Source organism: Mastigoproctus giganteus, chromosome 11 (assembly GCF_048544385.1).
Source record: "Mastigoproctus giganteus isolate SK-2022 chromosome 11, ASM4854438v1, whole genome shotgun sequence".
Taxonomy (NCBI): domain Eukaryota; kingdom Metazoa; phylum Arthropoda; class Arachnida; order Uropygi; family Thelyphonidae; genus Mastigoproctus; species Mastigoproctus giganteus.
Genome location: NC_143585.1, coordinates 3634829 through 3657637, shown reverse-complemented (window position 1 = coordinate 3657637; position 22809 = coordinate 3634829). Strand labels below are relative to the sequence as shown.

General features: G+C 36.6%; 1 protein-coding gene across 2 annotated transcripts in view; it reads right to left on the bottom strand.

Annotated features, from left to right (window-relative positions):
- The window catches only part of muc (dihydrolipoamide S-acetyltransferase muc), a 210016-nt gene that overhangs the window by 63007 nt on the left and 124200 nt on the right, over positions 1 to 22809 (bottom strand). For both annotated transcript variants that reach the window (XR_016547649.1, XM_090385408.1), the window contains exons 9-10: positions 9946 to 10026; positions 2879 to 2953 (exon numbers count right to left, since the gene is read on the bottom strand). Coding sequence is in view for 1 of the 2 variants with exons in the window: in XM_090385408.1 (XP_090241534.1) it covers positions 2879 to 2953; positions 9946 to 10026 (156 nt within the window). In the remaining variant the exon portion in view is untranslated. The remainder of the gene's footprint in view (positions 1 to 2878; positions 2954 to 9945; positions 10027 to 22809) is intronic.

Genomic DNA, 22809 nt, shown 5'->3' with positions numbered 1-22809 from the left:
CATTATTGGCTCGGCACTCGTTTGTTTGTTGCACAAGGAGTTGTCTTCTTCAGAAATTCTTCAAGAGGCATTTATTTCCAAGATAATCTTCTCTTTTCTTTATAAATTTCAATAGATGCATAAGCATTTTTTAACGGAATGCACAAATTGCAACTAACACGGTTTGTGCGGAGTAACAAGTTTGCAAAGCTTAAAAAAAAAAAAAAAGGAATGAAGAGAAGATTCTGAAAATTTATTTATGTTTTTTATGCGATTGAAGATTTCAGTAAAGGGGAAACACATTTCCCCATAACGCAAAAAACCACACAATTCCAGATATCAGTATTTTCACAAATGCAATAACATCAAGTTTACTACCTGTTTATAACTGCTTGCAGTAACAGAAAAGACCAATAAACCAAAAAGTACAAATGGTTTTTATTGTTTTATAGTCGTGACTTCTAGAAATGTGTTTTAGAAAAATATCACAAAGCCATTCAAAATTTATTCTTATAACATATAATAATGATGATAATGTAGTGATTTTAATGATTTGAATTAGTAACTAATACAATTTACACTATAAAAACAACCTTTTAGGGAGTTATATAGCAAATATTTGAAGTTCCGAGGTCATGGAATGAATTATCAAAAAACATGTTATTGGGTTCACATTATGATATTTTATATGGTAATAGATTAATATCGTAAAGTGGGGTACACTGTATTGTATAGCTATATGCGTGCTTTGAAATGCGGTATTTATGAATGTTTAACATTCATTTTTTGCAATTAATGTTCATATTTTCGATTTTGTTGATACTTGAAAAAAAAAAAAAAAAACTCGTAAACCCGAGAACTTGTAAAGCAAGAACTGCCTGTATATGGTAAATTACTCCATAAGAGCATACAATCCAAAAATGGTTTATTGAATTTAAGCATGGCCAAGAGAGCAAAGATGACCCAAGAACTAGGCAGCCAGCAATAGCCCAAAAATGAGGAAATGGTTAACAACAAGGTACATAAATTAGTTACAGAAGACCATAAAATTAACACTTAACAGATAGCAAGAAAGTAAAGATTGGCCCTGGGTCAGTACATGCCATCCTATATAAGCAGCTACACATGACAAAGGTGTCTTTCTGGCAGGTTCCAAGTATGCTGAGTGATAGTAACAAAGAGGCAAGAATGCACATCGCCAGGTCTCTTTTGAAGCATGCCACTATGAATGAAGAGTTTTTACCTGAATTGTTATTGCTGATGGACATTGGATTCACTACTTTGATCCAGAATCTAAAGTTCCCACCATGCAATGGAAACACGCTAGTTCACCCACTCAAAAAAATTCAAAGGCAGCTGAATTTCAGCTGGGATTGTTAGGGAGTACTGCTCATTGATTTCCCTGAAAAGGGTAAAACTGTGATAGAACTATTAAACAAATTAGAGAAAACATCAAGTGGCAGCAATGAGAAATGTTGTCCCAAGGAGTGTGGTTGCTGGATGACAATACTTCACCTCACAGATATGAACTGGCCACTGTTGTTTTGTTCAGTTCATATCTGTGAACTGAAAAAAAACAACAGTGACCAAACTGGGGTCTGAGTCTTTGACACATTCACTTTATTCACTGAATGGCTCCATCTGACTTTTGCTTGTTTGGAAAATTGAAACAGCATCTTTGTGGGATGCATTTTGTGGTGCATGATGAACATTTGAAACACGCAGTGATTGAGTGGTTTGATGAGCAAAATACAAACTTCTACAGAGGGTGGGATTTTCAAGTTGAAACACAGACGGGAAAAATGCATAACTGTAGGTGGTGACTACACAGAGAAGACTTAACTGACCATCCAAATTTTGTGAGTCTTGGATTACAGGAACTATATTTTTTACAAAACATTTTTGAATGCCCCTCATAAGGAGTGAATTTATCTTTTCATTCCACAAAGTTGAGTGAACTGCCACAATACAGCACTATTCAAGTGAAGCACACAAAGGCAATAAAGATGCTTGCAGATGTACATGTACAAAGAAGTCAATGCAATGACCGTGAAAATCAGATTTTCATTGTTGATATTTGTCGCGGTAGAGATAGTGTTAGCATTAGCAGAGGCATACGATGCAAGAAAGCAAGCTTATTTAGCATCAGCATAAAAAAAAAAAAAAACCCTTACCGTTTCACTCATCCATTCACTCCAAAAGTTTATCTAGTTCAGCCTTGAATTTAATTAAGCTGTCAACTTCCACAATGACAGATGGATGTTTGTTCTAGAAATCAACCACCAGTGGGTGGTTGATTGCTGGAACAAACTGTAACTTTAATCTGAATGTATGTAACGTAACTTTAACCTAAATACATTCGCACTACTGAACTTAAGAAATGAAGCAACCTTTGATTTTTGTGTCAAGAATTTCATTTATATTATTTGAAATTAAATTAAAGGTTTGATAGCTTGGTCCACTACATTTCTGTCTTCATATGAGAATCATATTGCAGGATATGATCTGTTTCCAAGACAACAGAATTGCAGGGGTATTCTGCTGAGATATTGAAATATTTCTTGAGGAGATTTTAAGACTAGTTGTTCTAAACCTTTCATCTCTATTCAGCATGCAAGCTAAATTTAGAAGAAGCAGGAAGCAGACAACCATAAAAATTGGGTATTTTTAAAACCACTTGAAACAAGCTCTGGTTAATACTGGAAATCCAAAGCGAATTTCCAGTATTAAGCAGGATTACAAAACCATATTTTCATTATAATTATTATATTTTAACTCAATTTTGCATTTCAAATTGTTGGAACATTCCAAAAAAAAAAAAAAAAAACTGTATACAATCCTATTAAATAAACAATACATGACTTCATATGAAAAAATAACAAACACTATAATTACTAACCTGAGGTGGATTAATGACAGCAGAAAAGTTTTTAACACCATACATTCCAAGATTAGAAACTGTAAATGTACCTCCCTGAAAGAAAAGAAATGTTAAAACTCTCTCTCTCTCTATATATATATTTTTTTTTTCAATCCAATAATTGCAAAGAAAATTTAAGTTTTCTTTTCACTTACAGCAAACCAGTTGATACATTTGGCACTGCCTGGGAAAAATTTAATACTTAGAAAATACCATGGTAACCCAGAGACATATCATATCAAAACTTTGCAAAACACTTTAAAAATTTCTAAACTATTTTGGTGTTGAATCCTTGGTAACATGTTTACATACTTTTGAAGTAATCATGTTTTTTTTTTTTTTTTTATGAAAACTGGTTGAAAGTTTCTTAGAAATTAAAATTTTGGATATACACACACACACCCTTAGATGAAAGAGGAGGATGCCATATTGGTTATACTGATTCCAATGGGGTTTGCATAAATAAAGAATAGGCAGACAAACTTTCTTAATTATATAAAGAATAACTCATTACTAAATGGGCTATAGTATCCAAAGGAAACATGTAAAAAAAATTGCCATTCATTGGGATAAGAAAAATTTGATTACAATAAATGTGAGAATTTAAATCAGACTAATATATAAAAACATAAAACACTTCATTGGTAAATCTACTAATTACAGCAGTAACGTTATAGAAAAGATTGTATAATCAGAAGTCTGTATACAAGACACTTTGATAATATGGTCTTCTAATGATAACACTTTCCATCTATTATAACTGCCAATATTTCTGTGCTCTAAGATTTTTTTCAGTTGATAAAGAGAGCAGTCAGCATTTGAAAAATATCTACTGGTGATATCTTTTGTAATTTTATATAAATTTTGTTGAAAACATAAATTTTATTTCTATGTTTTAAACTTAATACTAGCCTATGGCTTGAAGCTCTTTGCTACACCAGTCAAAAAATAAGTAAAAACTTACCCATGTGCACTTCTCAAATAGCTGCCACACCTGTTCTCTGAATTTCCCCAAGCTACTGGCATTGACTACTCATGCAGGTAACTTGTTTCAGTAATTAATAACTCACTGGCTAAAGGAAACCTTCCTACAATCTAGCCTATACCAATATTTTATCCATTATTTTTAACATATTTTAAACTGTGTAGTCCTTGATTCCTTTTCTCAAAACTCAATTTCATTTTAATCCATTTACACTACAGAAATTATAGGGTAGCTCTTGCTTTTCTTTTTTTTTTTTTTTTTTTGAAGTTTGAAAAATCAAATATTTTATCCTCACTGGAGGTGCTATATCTTGATAATTATTATTCTGTTTGCAAATCTCATTTTTTGTAGTTTCAAGTGCTTTGCTAGTCAGGACTACTCACTGGCCATCATAACGTTAGAGCTGCAGCTACTTAAAGCAGGTTTATCTGGTTGAGGGATTATCAAAACACTACGTTCATTCTGCTGGAATGCTTTCTTTTTCCCCTTGAAGGGTGGGGCATTGGGTCAATATTCTTTTTAATTTTCATTTCAGTTTGCACCAGCTTTAGCCAGCAGTGAGACACATGGACTGGACATGTGCAAGTGTATCCACAATTCACAAAGGGGGATCTAAGTGTGACATGAATAATTACAGACAAGTTAGTTTAATTTCCGTTCCGGGGAAAATAATGGAGTCACTGGTTAAAGATGCATTGCAGGATCATCTAGACAAGATTGCAGTAATAATTCAGATACAGCATGGGTTTGTTAAGGGACAGTCCTGTCTGACAAATTTGATTGGATACGATGATGTGGTTACAAAGGAACTGGATGTAAAAATTAATTTTGATATCATATACTTGGATTTCAGGAAACTTTTGACACTGTTGAGCATGGAAGACTACTGTACAAATTAGAGCAGTACAATATTAAGGGTAAGTGGCTACAATGGATGTCCAAGTTTGCAGATGATACAAAAGTTGGCAGGGTTGCTAATGACAGTATACTACAACAGGATTTAGAAAATTTGGTCAGATGGGCTGAGAAGTGACAACTGGAGTTTAATATTGACAAATGCACTGAATATGGGTAAAAGTGACCCCAGAGTAATGAACCAACTGTGCAGTACTACATTCAAGGTACTGCAGAATGAAAAAGACTGGAGGTAATTGTGCAGTCAGATATGAAGTTTTCTGAGCAGTGCAGACAGGAACCAGAGCAGGTCATGGGGTCTTGTCAATGACATACAGGAATTTTGCTAGTAGGGAAAAGGAGGTGATTATTCCTTTGTATAAGGCAATAGTCAGGCCATGCTTTGAGTACTGCATACAGGTCTGGAGGTCTCATTTTAGGAAATGATGTAGAGTTGCTTTAGCATACACAGAGAAGGGCAACAAGATTGGTGAGGGAACAAAGGGTGCTCTCACCAAGAAAGGCTTAAGTTCTGCAAATTGCAACAGCTGGAGACTAGGCACCTATGAAGTGATCTGATTGATGTGTATAAGGCCTTGAATGGGTTGAGCATGCTAAATTCTTACAGGACTGTTCCACTTGCTAAGATTACTAACCTATGAAACAAATTCAAATTGAGGATAGAAAGTTGTAGAACAGAGGTGCGGAAATTTGCCTTTAGCCAGCATGTGGTTAATTGGCGGAACAAACTTCCATCTGTCATTGTGGAAGTTGGTGGCTTAAATAAATTCAAGGAGGAACTGGACAAACATTTAGAAGGAGTGGATGTGTGAATTTGTTTTTTTTTTTTTTTTTTTACATAAGCTCATAACACTTGCTTTTTTGTATTGGACGCCTCCATTACTATTACATCATCCCTGGAATTCTGATCTGTGGAAATTTTCTTTCATTTATTATATTTTCACTGGCTTCACTGGCTTTTAGCTTTTCCTTCTCTTTTCTAATCTAATCATTATGTCTATATAGGCAGACTCCTGTGTATAAGACTAAAGCTATGTTTAAGATATGTTTCAACAAAATATTGTATTGTATTACATTCCCAAACACTTACAAAAGGACTATTATAATTTTGTTTATATGTCTTCTCCATAATTTCTAATTTAAATTTATGGCTCCAAATTCTATGTATATCATTAATAGCTGTGAAAATTAGACCTTTTTGATTTACTATCTCATCTCAGAGCCTTATAGATCTCAATCAGATTCCTCTAAGGTACAAGGTTACCAAACTTTATAAGCCACAAAGTCTTTACTCTTTTCAAGAAGCTCAATGTTGTTTTTAGGTGTGGTTTTCATACTGAAAACATAATATTCCAAGTTACAGATTCACACTGATTTAATCACCTTCTTGTACCTCCAAATATGAACAAGGAGATGATTGTCCCATTGTATGAGGCAATGGTTAGGCTGTATCTTGAATACTGCAACAGGCTGGAGTCATTTTGGGAAAGATGTGGATCTATTGAAAAGAGTGAAGAGAGGAACAAGATTAGTGATGGGAACAAAAGGGTACCCTTACCATGGAAGACTAGTTTTGAAAATTGCAGCTTCTGGATACTAAGCACCTGCAAGCAGGTCTGATTGAGGTGTTTAAGGCTTTGAACAGACTGAGTAAGCTAAATATATAATCTATACTCTTGCTCAGACAAGAATATAAGGGGTCATAAATTTAAATTGAAGGACGATGATTGCAGAATAGATGTACAGAAATTTGCTTTCAGCCAGAAGGTAGTTAATTGCTGGAACAAACTTCTATTTGATGTTTTGAAAGTGAGTAGTTTGCATAAATTTAAGGAAGAATTAGACAAATTATTAGAGGGGACCATCCCACCATAGGATGAGGTGAATAGTTTTTTTTTTTTTTTTTTTTTTCTGATGCTAATATAAGCTCGTTTCCTTGCACTGTTCAATACATTATTGGCAGAATACCAAAAGCCCTTCTTGTGCCTGTATAAATTGCACAAAGAACTTAAAAGCATGTTTTGTTTTGTAAGCTTCAAATCCCTTTCTTTTCCTACTATTTTTAATTGTAGTGAGTGGCAGGAGAATTCTAGTGTTTTAATTATGATAAACAGGTACCATGAAAGTTCAAACCACATAGGCTGGCATTAGTTAGATAATTTTATTAGCTATTATAATTAACTTATAACTTTACAGATATAACAGAATAGTGTAACACATATATGTAAATTTGATAGCCCAATATATAAAAAGTTAACTTAATAGCATAATACATATAACTGAAACTTGACAGGTAATACATATAACTTAAACTTGATAGTGTAGTACAGTGATGGGCAAACTACGGCCCGCGGGCCAGATGTGGCCTGTATTGAGGTTCTGTCCGGCCCGTCACAGATTTTAAAACAATAGTATAAAAATTTTCAATTTCAATGTTTTAAAAAAATTCATTTAAGGGCATGTTCCATTTTTTGCATATGCCAAATATAGTTGTGATAATTTATATAGAAATTGATTTAAAAACTTTTGCATGTGCAAAAAATGGAACCTGTCCTAATAAATATGTATAAAATTATTAAAATATACTTATTTGCTTTTATATTTAAATTTAAAAAAAAAATAGAAACAAGATTTTGAAAGAAGAATTTGGATATACCGCTTACGAGTTTATATTAACATGAAATCTCACAGAATTCCAGCTATCGGTACTATAGCAAATGCAAGAAGATAGTTTCCTACCCGTTCATAATTGATGACACTAACAGAAAAGACCAATAAACCGGAAATTGAAAATTGTTTTTATTGTTTTATGGTAGTGACCTCCAGAAATATGCTTTGGAAAAATATCATGAAGGCAATATCAACTAGCGAGTCAACAGCAGGGATTCACAAAAAGGAATGGAAACTTTTAAAATACAGCTAACAAAATAGCAGGGTTTTACCACCACAAAAGCTCAAAAATTACTGCGAGATTTCCTACAATTCTCAAACCGTGTTATTTAAGTACAGTGTTGTGCGAGGATTGTTGCAATTTATTAATTGTGTTAGAGCAAAACCGTGTTGTAAGTGCTGTGTTATATGGGAGTTGTCTATATATGAGGAATTTTCCCCACATGTTTATAGAAGCTTATTTATCTATAGTTATTTATAGCTATACTTATCAATCAAATAGGTCTTAATGCTCTAGCAAAAATTTAATAAATTAGTTATTTAAGACCAGGCACATTGTTTACTTTGTGTGCATCATTCAGATTTTTTTTTTTTTTTTATCTAATAAAAGGCATAGAAATAGTTAAAAATGCTATATACTTTTTAAACTTTATTTTTTACTCTGACGCTATATTGGAAAACAAGTCCAAGCATTATCTTTAGTAACAGCATCTTATTATCCAAAATATTATTTCCACACCATCTCACTTCTTCTGCACAGTGAAATAAATCAGAGTTGAAAATCAACACAGGAGCAGGTACCAGAATGCTCTGTACACAAACCTGGAACAATAAATAATTTCTTATGGCTGTGTTTCTCCAATTAAAAACTTATGATGGAGAGATCAAAGTGAATACCATATTGAAGGAATACTGAAAATTCATACTGATGAAATTCTAACAAATAGAGTCGAACTTGATTATAACAAGCATCAAGGGCCTGACAAAATTTCCTTGTTATAACTATTACTCACTATATCAGTGATGAGTTAAATCTTCCTTATATTTTTTTTAATTCTCAATAACTTGGTAATAAGAGAGATTCAAAAAACAAAAGAAATATTAGAGAGAAAAAAATAATATTAGTATAATACTACATATTGTTTGTATTAATATGCTTGTATTCGGTTTTTAAATCGATCCAGCAAACCGTTCTTACATACAAAATTGCCGAGTCCAAATTGTTTAGTAATTTTTTCTGCTTGAGCCTTCAAGGTCAGATGGTCTATTGGAAATCCAGCACTTCTTTGTGTAGTGAACTTCAAGGGATTTCAATGGATACAATATCTGTATCCATTGAAATCCCCTAGGAATAGAAAAGGATACAGATATTGTATCCATTGAAATCCCCTAGGAACTGCCACTGAAGCAATGCTTCATTGATGTTTGTAACCTCGCACCTCCCAGTTATATTCTTTTCCAGTGCCAATATGTAAACATGTTTATTCTTCCACAATGTCAATACTGTTGAAGAAGGCAAAGAAAACTTTTTACACACTTCAACATTTTTTTGCACCGAGTTCTAACTCATGTATAATTTCGACTTTTTTGCGAATCGAGAGAAACTTTATTTTGTTCGTAGACATGTTTCCAAAGGAAGAGTTCATTTCTAACTGATTTTACTTTAAAATGACAGTAAAGTGATCTGCATACAAATTTCTTAGAAGTCCCGTTTCCAAATTCTTAGAATTCCTGAAATAAATTTATGGTTCAGTGAATACAGGACAATCTGTATACAAGGTAATGCGACAAGTGGAACGCCAATGCACTACTGTATAGCCCCCATCCTCAAAAGGACAAGGTCATTCACTGGCCGCTAATCCTATGCAGGTGGTCATAAAAGCTAAATTGCCCATTTCATTTTTGTCTATTCCAAGGATTGGGTTTTTTCGACTACCTGGGCTAATAAGAATGTTTGCATAAAATTTTGTACGGTATACCCATGAAGTATGCTTGTTATAACAGTCAGTGATTGTATGGGAATACAGGTAAATTAAAATCATTATGGTTTTTTGCTTGTTACAGCCGTGCTCATTATAGCCAAGTTCGACTGCATTTTAAAATTAAAATTTCATGTTTTAGTTTGAGGAGATGCAAAAAAGGATGCCCACAAGTAAACTAACTGAGTAAGGAACTTATTAACTTGAGGAAATCTGCTTAAGGATAAAAGATGGCTCAGTGCACAATACTAACTGATCAAATGAAATTATTAATTGAGCATTGCAGATCAGTGAAACAAAATACAACTACAGATATTTTTGGGTATACAGTGATATACACTTATTTAATGCAATTGTAAAAATTACCATTTACTAACATTTACAGTATAAAGAGCATAATAATAATAATAACTACATTAAAAAATATATAATAAAAAGAGCAAATAAAGAAAAATTAAACCCTCCACCTTTATAAATTAAATAATGTATAAACTCACCTGAAATTCTTGTGGCTGCAGTTTCCCTTCTCTAGCTTTAGAAGCAAGAAGTTTTGTATCTTTACTTATGGCCACTAGACCCTAAGTTTAAGAAATACCAATTTGAAATTCGATGACAACTGCCATATGGATTATGAATATAATGCATTATATTTCCATTAAAATACTGACATAACTGGGATTCCACTTAAAATTGGAATCCCAGAGTGGATTCAAAGCAAAGTGTTAATAATAAGTTAGCATAAATTGTAATTTTATTTAATCATTTGAATTTAACTTTTATTTATAAAAGTTAAGAATTATACAAGGAGCGAGGGAATGATACCAGCAGTGGGGAAGATGGATTGCAAAGTAGCAACACATACGACATACCCGATATTCTTCCTGTTGAGGTAGAACATGCATTGAAGAAAATGAAGAATTGGAAAGCCCCGGGGGAAGATGAAGTTACTGTAGAGTTGTTAAAATTGGGAGGAAGAGACATAACACAAAAACTGGCAAGGCTCTTCAGAGAGTGCATTAGAAAAGGTGTGACGCCTAAGCAGTGGAAAAATGCAATCATAGTTTTGTTGCATAAGAAAGGAGATAAATCAGAAATTGGAAATTATAGACCAATTAGCTTGTTATCCCACATCTACAAGTTGTTCACAAGGGTCATTACTAACAGATTAGAAAGAATACTTCATGAGAATCAACCGAAAGAGCAAGCTGGCTTCAGGACAGGATTCTCAACTATGGATCACCTTCACGTAATATCACAGCTAATGGAGAAAGCTGTTGGTTTGGTTTTTAGGAGCATTAGCAACTAAGGCCATATTGCTCCGGGATATGCGGTGATCATTCCCTGACCTTTCCGCATCCTCCGTATTTGGTGGTGACGGGCTCGAACCCCGGTCTAATCAAGAAGCATGGAGAAAGCAAATGAATAAAAAAAACACCATTATGCCTGGCATTTGTGGATTATGAAAAGGCATTTGACTCCATACAGCATAAGGCAATGTTTCGGGCACTGGAAAGACAAGGCATAGATACCCCATATATTATGATTTTGAAGAAAATATATGAGAGTGCTACCCCCTTTATTAGACTAGACAAAGACAGTAGCAAATTTAAAATCGAGAAAGGAGTTCGACAAGGAGACAAAATATCTCCGAAGCTGTTTACTGCTGCCCTTGAGGAAGCTTTCAGAAGATTAGACTGGTCGCAGAAAGGAGTCAATGTTAACGGAGAGTACCTAAACCATTTACGATTTTCAGATGACATTGTGGTCATAAGCCATGATCCCAAAGAATTAGAGGAAAATCTTAATCAGTTATGCACAGTTAGTAAGGATTTTGGACTAAAGATGAATATGGCTAAAACAAAAGTAATGATGAACAAGTATGCTACGGAAAGGGAAATAATGATTGAAGGAGCAGTAATTGAAATGGTGGAGTCATATACTTATCTGGGACAAGTTATTAGCTGTAATAATGATAAATGGCTGGAAGTCAAGAGAAGAATAAATTTTGGATGGATAGCATTCAGGAAATATAGTCACATACGAAGAGCAATATCCCAGTTTGTCTGAAACGTAAAATAATGAATCAATGTATACTCCCCACCATGACTTATGGAAGTGAAACTTGGGCACTCACCAAAAGAATGGAAGAGAAGCTAAGAACTACACAGCGAAGAATGGAACGAATTATATTGGGAATCAGACTATTAGATAAGAAGAGAAACACATGGATTAGGCAGCAAACTCAAGTAAAGGACATTCTTATCAAAACTAAAGAACTAAAATGGTCTTGGGCAGGTCACATAGCTCGAAGACATGATGACAGATGGACTAAGAAAATAACAGAATGGTACCCAAGAGGAGCTAGAAGAAAACCTGGAAGACAACGGCAGAGATGGATAGATGAAATTCATGAGTTTTTGGGTAGTAAATGGATGGCCAGTGCTCAAAACAGAAGGAACTGGAAAGTTGCTGGAGAGGCCTTCATCCTGCAGTGGATTGAAAATGGCTGATCATGATAGGGGTTATCATGCCAAAGTATAAACAACCGTCCCCACCATAACAGAAACACTTGCACATCACATTTCTTTACTTAATTGGCTCGGACTGAATGATTAAAGCACATAAAAGATTTATTTAAAAATAAAAAAAAAAAAAAACTTTACCTCAGTGCTTCTTCATAGGATGACTTCTATACTGTACTCTCCATGAAAGACCGATTTAAAATGCATAAAAACTTCTTTAAAATAATTTAATGTATTCATCACTCCTAGCACAGGAATGATCAGATGCGCTGGGATTGCAGTCGAAAGCTCTAACTTGAACCCAGACCCATCAAACCTTTCACAAAATTTCGAGTGACTGAAAGCATTATGTAAATTACACAATATAAAAAGACGGTGATAAAATTGTATCATGGAATCATCATCACCATTTTCAATCCACTGCAGGATGAAGCACACTCCAGAAATTTTCCAGTTCTTTCTGTTTTGTGCAATTTGTGCATTGCACAAATTGCACTGGTATGTAAATACACACCAGTTAGTTTAACTTCTGTTCCGGGTAAAATAATGCAGTCACTGGTTAAAGATGCATTGCAGGATCATCTAGACAAGACTGCAGCAATAATTCAGACACAGCATGGGTTTGTTAAGGGAAAGTCTTGTCTGACAAATTTGATAGGATATTATGATGTGGTTACAAAGGAACTGGATGTGAAAAATAATTTTGATATCATATATTTGGATTTCAGGAAAGCTTTTGACACTGTTGCGCATGGAAGACTATTGTACAAATTGGAGCAGAATGGTATTAAGGGTAAGTTGCTACAATGGATAAAAGGATGGTTAAGTGCTAGAAGACAGAGGCTGGTAATTAATGGGTGCTGCTCTTCTTGGACTAATGTTATTAGTGGAGTCCCACAGGGTTCGGTGTTAGGTCCACTGTTGTTTGTATATTTATCAATGATATTGATGAAGGTATATCAGGCTTAATGTCGAAGTTTGCATATGATACAAAGGTTGGCAGGATTGTTAATGACAGTAATGGCAGTGTGCTACTGCAACAGGATCTAGATAATTTGGGCAGATGGGCTAAGAAGTGGCAACTGAAGTTTAACCTTGACAAATGCAAAGTACTACATATGGATAGAAGTAACCCCAGAGAAACGTACCAACTGTGTGGTACTACACTTAAAGTGGTAGAAAATGAAAAAGACCTGAGAGTAATTGTGCAGGCAGATATGAAGTTCTCTGAGCAATGCAGACAGGCTGCCAGGGCAGGTCATGGGGTTTTGTCAATGATATATAGGAATTTTGCTAGCAGGGAAAAGGAGGTGATTATCCCTCTGTATAAGGCAATGGTCAGGCCACGGCTTGAGTATTGCGTACAGGTCTGGAGGCCTCATTTTAGGAAGGATGTAGATTTACTTGAGCGTGTACAGAGAAGGGCAACAAGATTGGTGAGGGGAATGAAGGGATCCTCTTACCAAGAGAGGCTTAAGTTCTGCAAATTGCAGTGGCTGGAGACTAGGCACCTGCGCGGTGATCTGATTGAGGTATATAAGGCCTTGAATGGGTTGAGCACGCTGAATTCTGATGGAATCCTTCCACTTCAGATGGAAGGATCCCATCAGATTACGTACCTAAGGGGGCATAAATTCAAATTAAGAAAGGACAGATGTAGAATAGATGTGCGGAAATTTTCCTTTAGCCAGCGGGTGGTTAATTGCTGGAACAAACTTCCATCTGTCGTTGTGGAAGTTGATAGGTTGAATAAATTTAAGGAGGAACTGGACAGGCATTTGGAGGGAATGGTGTGATTTTTTTTTTTGGCTGATGCTGCATAAGCTCATACATTTGCTTTCTTGCATCACATGCCACTACTACTACTACCCACAAACTCATGAATTTCATCTATCCATCTCTGCCATTGTCTTCCAGGTTTTCTTTTAGCTCCTCTTGGGTACCATTCTGTTATTTTCTTAGTCCATCCATCTGTCATTATGTCTTCGAGCTATGTGTCCTGCCCAAGACCATTTTAGTTCTTTAGTTTTGATAAGAATGTCCTTTACTTGAGTTTGCTGCCTAATCCATGTCTTTTTATCTAACAGTCTGATTCACAATATAATTCGTTCCATTCTTTGCTGTGTAGTTCTCAGCTTCTCTTCCATTCTTTTGGTGAGTGCCCAAGTTTCACTTCCATAAGTCATGGTGGGGAGTATACATTGGTTCATTGTTTTACGTTTCAGACAAACTAGGATATTGCTCTTCAGTATGTGACTATATTTCCTGAATGCTATGTATCCAAAATTTATTCTTCTCTTGTCTTTCAGCCATTTATCATTATTACAGCTAATAATTTGTCCAAGATAAGTATATGAGTCCACCTTTTCAATTATTGCTCCTTCAATCATTATGTCCCTTTCTGTGGCATACCTGTTTATCATTACTTTTGTTTTTGCTATATTCATCTTTAGTCCAAAATCCTTACTAACAGTGCATGACTGATTAAGATTTTCCTCTAATTCTTTTGGATCTTGGCTTATGACCACAATGTCATCTGCAAATCGTAAATGGTTTAGGTACTCTCCAATGGTTTAGGTACTCTCCATTCACATTAACTTCTTTCTGCGACCAGTCTAATCTTCTGAAAGCTTCCTCAAGGGCAGCAGTAAACAGCTTCGGAGATATTGTGTCTCCTTGTCGAACTCCTTTCTCGATTTTAAATTTGCTACTGTCTTTGTCTAGTCTAATAAAGGAGGTAGCACTCTCATATATTTTCTTCAAAACCATAATATATGGGGTATCTATGCCTTGTCTTTCCAGTCCCCGAAACATTGCCTTATGCTGTATGGAGTCAAATGCCTTTTCATAATCCACAAATGCCAGAAATAATGGTGTTTTATATTCATTTGCTTTCTCCATTAGCTGTGATATTACGTGAAGGTGATCCATAGTTGAGAATCCTGTCCTAAAGCCAGCTTGCTCTTTCGGTTGATTCTGATCAAGTATTCTTGCTAATCTGTTAGTAATGACCCTTGTGAACAACTTGTAGATGGGGGATAACAAGCTAATTGGTCTATAATTTCCAATTTATCTCCTTTCTTATGCAGCAAAACTATGATTGCATTATTCCACTTCTTAGGTGTCACAACTTTTCTAATGCATTTTGTGAAGAGCCTTGCCAGTTTTTGTGTTTTCCTCACAATTTTAACAACTCTACAGTAACTTCATCTTCCCCGGGGCTTTCTGATTCTTCATTTTCTTCAACGCATGTTCTACCTCATCAGGAAGAATATCGGGTATGTCGTATGTGTTGCTAATTTGCGATACATCTTCCCCACTGCTGGCATCATTCTCTTGCTCCTTATATAATTCTCTATAGTAGTCTTCTGCTATTTGAATTATGCCTTCTCTGCTGTTTATAAGTACACCATCACTGTTCTTCAGTTTCATTTGTCTTTCTGTATTACTGCTCATGGCTGCTGATTTAAGTCCTTTGTTTTCTCTTAATGCTTGTTCTACTTTCTTGTGTTAACTCTTCTTATGTCCTCTCTGAGTGTCTTTCTAATGGCTTTGCATAACTCAGTATACTCAATTTTCTCCTTGTCAGTGTTTATCTTGCTCTTCATTTGTCGCCTTCGGTTCATCATAAGTGTTTCTTGACTAATTTTTCTTCTTTGGATTTCTTTTTCTCTATAGGTTTCTTGGGCTTTATCACCTTCAGAAAGTCGTAATATTCCTCGTCGATATCTTGGTCCTGAGCAGTCTGCAGAAGCTCAAACTTGTTCTTACATTGCAGTACAAACTGTGTTTTCTCCAATTCTGTTATCTCAAAGACCTTCGTATTATTTACTTGAGTCAGTTTTTTCCTTTCCTAACATCTATATCAAGTGTACATCTTACCATTCTGTGATCACTTCCACATTTACCTTATTCAGGACGGTAACATCATTCACGATATATCTTCTGTTAGTGAGGATGAAGTCGATTTCATTAGTTGTTAATCCATTTGGTCTCTTCCATGTCCACTTTCTGTTCACCCTTTTCTTGAAAAAAGTGTTCATTACTGACAATCCTTGAGATTCTGCAAATTCCACAACTCTTTCACCTCTTTCATTTCTTTCACCAATCCCAAAATTTCCTATAGTTCCCCTTTCTGCACTGTTTTGTCTTTTTCCAACCTTAGCATTGAAGTCCCCATAATAATAGTGTAGTGGGTTTTCTGCTCATTTAGAAGACTCTCAATTTCAGTGTACATTTCTTCAACCTCTTCATCATCATGGCCCAATGTTTGTGCATAAATCATTATAACCTTTAGCTTATACCTCTTAGAAATCTTGAATATTAGTCTTGACACCCCTGGTGATGTACTTTTGAATTCCAAAATGTTTTTTATATCTTTATGGACCAGAAACCCAACTCCACCTTCGCTCCTTCCACTGTTTCCATCGGTGTACAATTCTCCTAAATCTTTCAGCCAAACTGATGATATTTCAATTCACATTTTCAGTTCCTTTTCCAGCTCTAATATCCTGTCTTCACCGATGGGCAATCTTACGTTGTAACAGGCCAAGTTCAGTTTCAGTGCATGGCAGCCTGGTCATACTGAGAGATTATTAGCACCCTCTGCTTCCACTCTGATCCTCTCGCTGCCGTGAGATTGGGAGTGAAAGCTGCTTGGGACTGAGGGCCATTTGTTTCGTCGTGCTGGCAAATGCTGGAGGGTTTGGTCTTTTCGTCTTCATGCTGACCAGGCATCTTGAAGAGAACCACTCTACACGTTTGTTGCTACCTAAGTGGTGTAACAGGGCTTACCATCGAGAAGGTGTGAATGAGTGGATTTTAGGGAGGCAGGCTAACTGGCCTTCTCCTAAATCTTCTGTAAAAGAAAGATATTGGCCTGTGAGGTTGCTGAAACTGATACTCTGTGGGAGCCTTGTGCTCACTTGACTTTTTCTGGCAATATGTGGGGTTTTTATTAATCACTGATATCAGCGGTGTCAAGTCGTCCCGTGATTAGTCTGGCCAGTGCAAGAAGGTTAACTGCCACAATTTGTCGTTTCCATAGTGTAACTTCGAGACTGGTGTAGAGTTCGACCCTAGAAATAGTGTATTGCCAGTCCACCAGTTGAGCCATTTCAGGAACCATTATTCGGGATCTGAAGAACTTGTTGAAGTGTGTTGTAGGGACCAATGACCAAATAGTTGCTGCATAAAGAGGAATGGGGTAGAAACATCGAAGGACGTATTTCTTGACCAATTTAGCATGATGTCTCCCCATTAGTTTCCTGGCAGATTGCCCACAGCAGAATACATTTTTGCTTTAGCGTTCAGGTGTGGCTGGAATGTTAGACCCTCATCCTCAGATCCTTGTATGTTTTAACTTTTTTTAATGGGTGATCCACTGATGGTAACATTGATATTATTGTGTGACTTCTTCCAGGTGAATAACATTTGGGCTGTCTTTGCTTGGTTCTTAATCTGTAAACCAATTGAGGCCAGAAATTGTTCAAGTTGATGGATTTTTTTATTTGCTTGCAGAGTAGTGGTAAGAACCTGTTTTTTGTTAGATGTAATATAATGTAGAATTTCAGGTCATCAGTGTATGACTGGAAATTAGTTTGGGATGCCAGGAAGGGCTCTGGCACTGAGGCAAATAGGGTTGATGATAGGACTCCCCCTTGCGGGATACCCCTATTAGTAGTGCATGTTGTCCGGAAGCTACGATGTGAGATGATGAGATGTCTATGCTCCAGATTGACTTAATTTGGCTGAGAGTATTTCCTGTAATGTTGAAGTAATGCTGTAGAATGGTGATTTGAGCTGTTATATCTATTTTATCATAGGCTGCTTTAATATATAAAAAAAAATAAAATAACATCAAACTGTGTCCTGTCATTGAGGGCTTCCTGGATTCTGATAAGGGTGTCCAAAAGGTTGCTATTTGTAGATCTCCCCTTAATCATGGTATGGAGGTACTGGGGCCAGTGACTGAAATAGTGGTCTGCAATGAAGGGCTGAACTGCTTTTTCAAATATCTTAAGGAATCCACAGCTGATGGCAATAGGCCTGAAATCTTGTGGCTGCTTGGGATCTCTGCACTTAGGGCCTGGACAGACAAAATACATGTTCCTGATCAGGATCCTACTATTTCAATGATTTTATTGAAAATATGTACCAGGGTGTACATATTTCCAACTTTCACAAGGGATTTGAAACATCATCTAATATTGGCACAAATTGTTCAGTTACTGGAATGTAAACTGTAAACGGGGAACGAGAACGAGAATAGCCTGTGCAGATGTACATTTTTGCCGCTCCTGGAACAGAGAAGTTTTTTCTGATTTATTTTCTGTTTTATTAGCTTAAATTGGCATATTAACTTATTTTCTAGAGTAGTTTTATATTCTTATTTACGATACTTAGATTAAAGTAACTTAGATAGAGATTTTGTAGGTATTACTTAGTATCAGAAAGGGTATCAAATCCACGTGTTTACCGTTCGTAAATAGCCGCCATTGTTACGCGATACAAAATATCTTGAAACAGATAGCATAAGCTTAATATAGTATAGTATAGTACATAATATTGTCAATTAATCAGATAATTAATCTTGTTGAACTTCATTGTCAATTAAATTGTACTTTTAACTATACATATAATGACTTGGGTTACGTAACATAAATAATTAGTAAAAAATAAATATTTAATACTTAACTTGATATGGAAGTTATATAAAGGGATTTCGTAGATAACACTCGATACTGAAACATAAATATAGCATTATAACTGTATTGAGATATAAGTTTAGGGTTTTAATTTTGTACTGAAATTGAAATTTTATTGAAATTAAATCGAAATCATGACTCTGACCAGAGCAGCAAAGCAAAAGGCTCAAGCTAATGGGAGTGCTGTGGCTCAGGGGAGAACTGAGGGGGGGCAGTTGCCCTCTGAATCACAGCCTATTAAAATGCACTACTTGCTTGATGCTTGTGGAGCAGTCAGGTACGGGACATGATACTGCCATGGGGGATGTCTTTGTGTGTGCACGATGCAAGGAGTGTAAGGAAATCAGGCGACAACTCAGCATTGTTATGAGCCTATATGAGAGCTTGAAGGACAGGGTGGATGCCCTCGAAGGATTAAAAGTGAGGAACCCATCAAGCTCTCAGCTGCCCACACCAATCTCAGAGCTTGCACTTGGTCATCACGCAACACAGCGGCAGCACCCAAGGCAGAATGCGCTGGTCCCAAAGGAACTAGTAGTTGTCGGTGACTCTATTATCACGGAAACGGGAAACGTGCTTTGTAAAAAGGATAGGTGGAACAGGACTGGGGTATGTCTGCCAGGGGCAAAGGTTGATAACGTTGTAGAGCGGATATCATCTTTTAAGGGCACAAAAGGTGATATAGTTGTACACGTTGGCACTAATGATATTAAGAGTAGGAGACCGGCGGAATTACTTAACAAGTACAGGTCACGGTTGAAAAAAAGCCATGAATTAGGGCTGAATTTGAAAGTGTCTGCAATTCTGACCAGACACGATAGGAGGGAGTATATGATAGAGCCCTGTCGATCAATTCGGCCCTGGAAGGATTGTGCAAGGCTCAAGAGGTAGAATTTTTTTCAGCCTGGTCTGTACTTGTTAACAGGAGAGACTGTTTCTACAGGGATGGGATACACTTAAATAGAAAGGGTGCAAGAATGTTTCCTGATGCTATCGAGGCAGTGTTAGGTGGGTCGGAAAACTGCTAGATTGGGGGATACAAGGACTAATAGATTAACAGTAGCCACTGGCAGAGGTGAAAGTGATTCTTGTACTGCTTCTATTGGAATGAGCTGCAGCCTGGAAAATAAGATGCAGGATATTTCAGAGACTGCTGGGAATCATTGGGGTACAAATAAACACATAGGCTGTGTTAGGGTAGCTAAGAAAAAGAACAGGTGCATGTATACTTGCGTGTACACCAATGCTAGGAGTTTGGTAAATAAATTTGATGAATTTGATGTATTGCTCAAAGCATCAAAGGCGGATATTGTGGGGATTTCAGAGACGTGGCGTCACACAGATATAAGGAATGCAGAACTGGAATTTGGGGAGTACAATGTCTACAGAAAGGACAGACAGGGTAGGAATGGAGGAGAGGTTATGCTATTAGTTAAGAAATACATAAAATCCAGGGAAGTGAAGCCAGTCGACATTGCTGGACAGTGCAGTGTCGAATCAGTTTGGTGTGACATAAGCATTGGGAGATCAAAATTGAGAGTAGGAGTGTGCTATAGGCCTAAAGACTCTGATCAGTATAATAAGAAACTGTACGGGGAAATAGAGTGGGCCAGTAAATCAGAGAGTCTTATAATGGGGGATTTTAATTTCCCAGATATTGACTGGAATTTGGGGGCTGGTCACTCATGCACTAGCAAGGCTTTTGTGGATTTATTGGATGATTGTTTTCTACATCAGCATGTTCGGGAGGCAACTAGAGGGAGTAATACTCTTGATTTCATTATCAGTAGTGATTCTTCATGCATTAAGAATCTGCAGGTAAATGAACCACTAGGTAGCAGTGATCACAGTGTGCTGAAGTGGGATTTACTCAAAGAGGTAACTACCATTAGGGGTAAAGGGAAGGGTTATTGCTTTCGTAAAGGCGACTACGATGGACTGAGACAGTATTATCTTGGAAGCTACTAGGCTTTACATACCAACTAAGAAATATTGTTCAAGGTTTTGGCCTAAGTGGATGTCAGATGAACTAATGGGACATTTGGCAGAGAAGAAAAATAAATGGGATACATACAAATTTAACACGTGACACAGAAGCCTATGATAGATACAAGTTGATCTGTAACCAAGTTACAAAGGAGGTTAGGCAGGGGAAGGCAGATTACGAGAAATCTTTGGCAAGGGATGCAAAGAAAAACAGCAAAGAGTTCTTTACTTATGTAAACTCTAGAAAGAAGGGGGGCTGAATCAGATTGGTCCACTTGATATCGATGGGTCAACTGTTGATGATCCTGCTCAGGTAGCTAACAAACTAAATGGATATTTTGCATCGACATTCACATATGAGGAGTTATTCAGCAAGGGGAATGCCAGAGGTGTATTCAAATCTGGCAGTAAGCTAGAGAATCTTGTAATAACTGAGAGTAAAGTGGAGGAGAAATTGTTGAAGATAAATACAAGAAAGGCACCTGGGGGTGGATGGGATCTATCCAGTTATATTAAAGGAGGCAGCAAAGGAAGTAAGCAAACCCTTAGCCATAATTATGAGAACTTCCTTGGACTCAGGGGAAGTACCCATGGACTGGAGATGTGCAAATCTGACCCCAATTCACGTAGGAGGATCAAAGGGCGACACAAGTAATTATAGACCTGTTAGTTTAACTTCTGTTCATGGAAAATTAATGGAGGCACTGGTTAAAGAAGCACTGCAGGATCAACTAGACAAGGCTTCAGTTATAGTTCAGACACAGCATGGTTTTGTTAAGGGGAAGTCTTGCCTGACCAATTTGATTGGATACTATGATGCAGTCACAAAAGAACTGGATGCAGGGAATAACTTTGATATTATATACTTGGATCTTAGAAAGGCTTTTGATACTGTTGCACATGGAAGACTGCTGCACAAATTGGAGCAGTGTGGCACTGGAGGCAAATTGCTGCTATGGATAAAGGGGTGGTAATCAATGGACACTGCTCGTCGTGGACTAATGTTATTAATAGAGTCTCTCAGGTTTCAAGTATTGGGTCCATTATTGTTTTCTGTATTTATAAATGATATTGATGATGGTATATCAAGCTTAATGTCCAAGTTTGCAAACAATACGACGGTTGGCAGGGTTGTCAAGGACACTACCGACACTATGCTACTGCAACAGGATCTGGAAAGGTTGAGCAGATGGGCTGAGAGGTGGCAAATGAAGTTTAACATTGACAAATGTAAAGTACTACATATGGGAAACAGCAACCCCAGAGCAACGTATCAACTCTGTGGTACTACACTGACAGTGGTAGAGAATGAAAGGGACCTGGGGGTGGTTGTGCAGGCAGATATGAAGTTCTCTGAGCAGTGCAGACGGGCTGCAAGAGTTGCTCATGGTGTATTGTCGATGATATATAGAAATTTTTATAGCAGGGATAAGGAGGTGATTATTCCCTTGTATAAGGCAATGGTCAGACCACACCTAGAGTACTGTATACAGGTCTGGAGGCCTCATTTCAAGAAGGATGTAGAGATGCTGGAACGAGTACAAAGAAGGGCAACAAGATTAGTGAATGGAACAAAGGGGTGCTCTTATGAAGAAAGGCTTAAGTTTTGCAAATCACAGTGTCTGGAGACTAGGAACCGGCGAGGTGATCTGATACAGGTGTATAAAGCCTTGAATGGTTTGAGCATGCTCAATGCCGATGGGATTCTTCCTCTTGCTCACAATAATCACCTGAGAGGGCATAAATTCAAATTGAGAAAAGACAGATGTAGGATAGACATGAGGAAATTTGCCTTTAGCCAGCGGGTGGTTGGTTGGTTGCTGGAATAGACTTCCATCCCTTGTCGTGGAAGTTGATAGCCTAAATAAGTTTAAGACTCAGCTCGACAGATATTTCGAACGAACAGAGGGGTGAAGTGGAAGTGGTTATTTTTTATTTATTTATTTATTTTATTTTTTTTTTTTTTGGCTGATGCTGCATAACTTGCTTTCTTGCATCAAATGCCTCTACTAATGCTAATGCTAAGTCAACAACCACTGCTTTTCGCTTCAATAAATGCAATTTTTTTTTTTTTTTTTTTTTTTTTATGTGAACCCCAAACACGAGAGGTATTAGAACCTATAGTACTTAGTACCGTGCTTGGGTT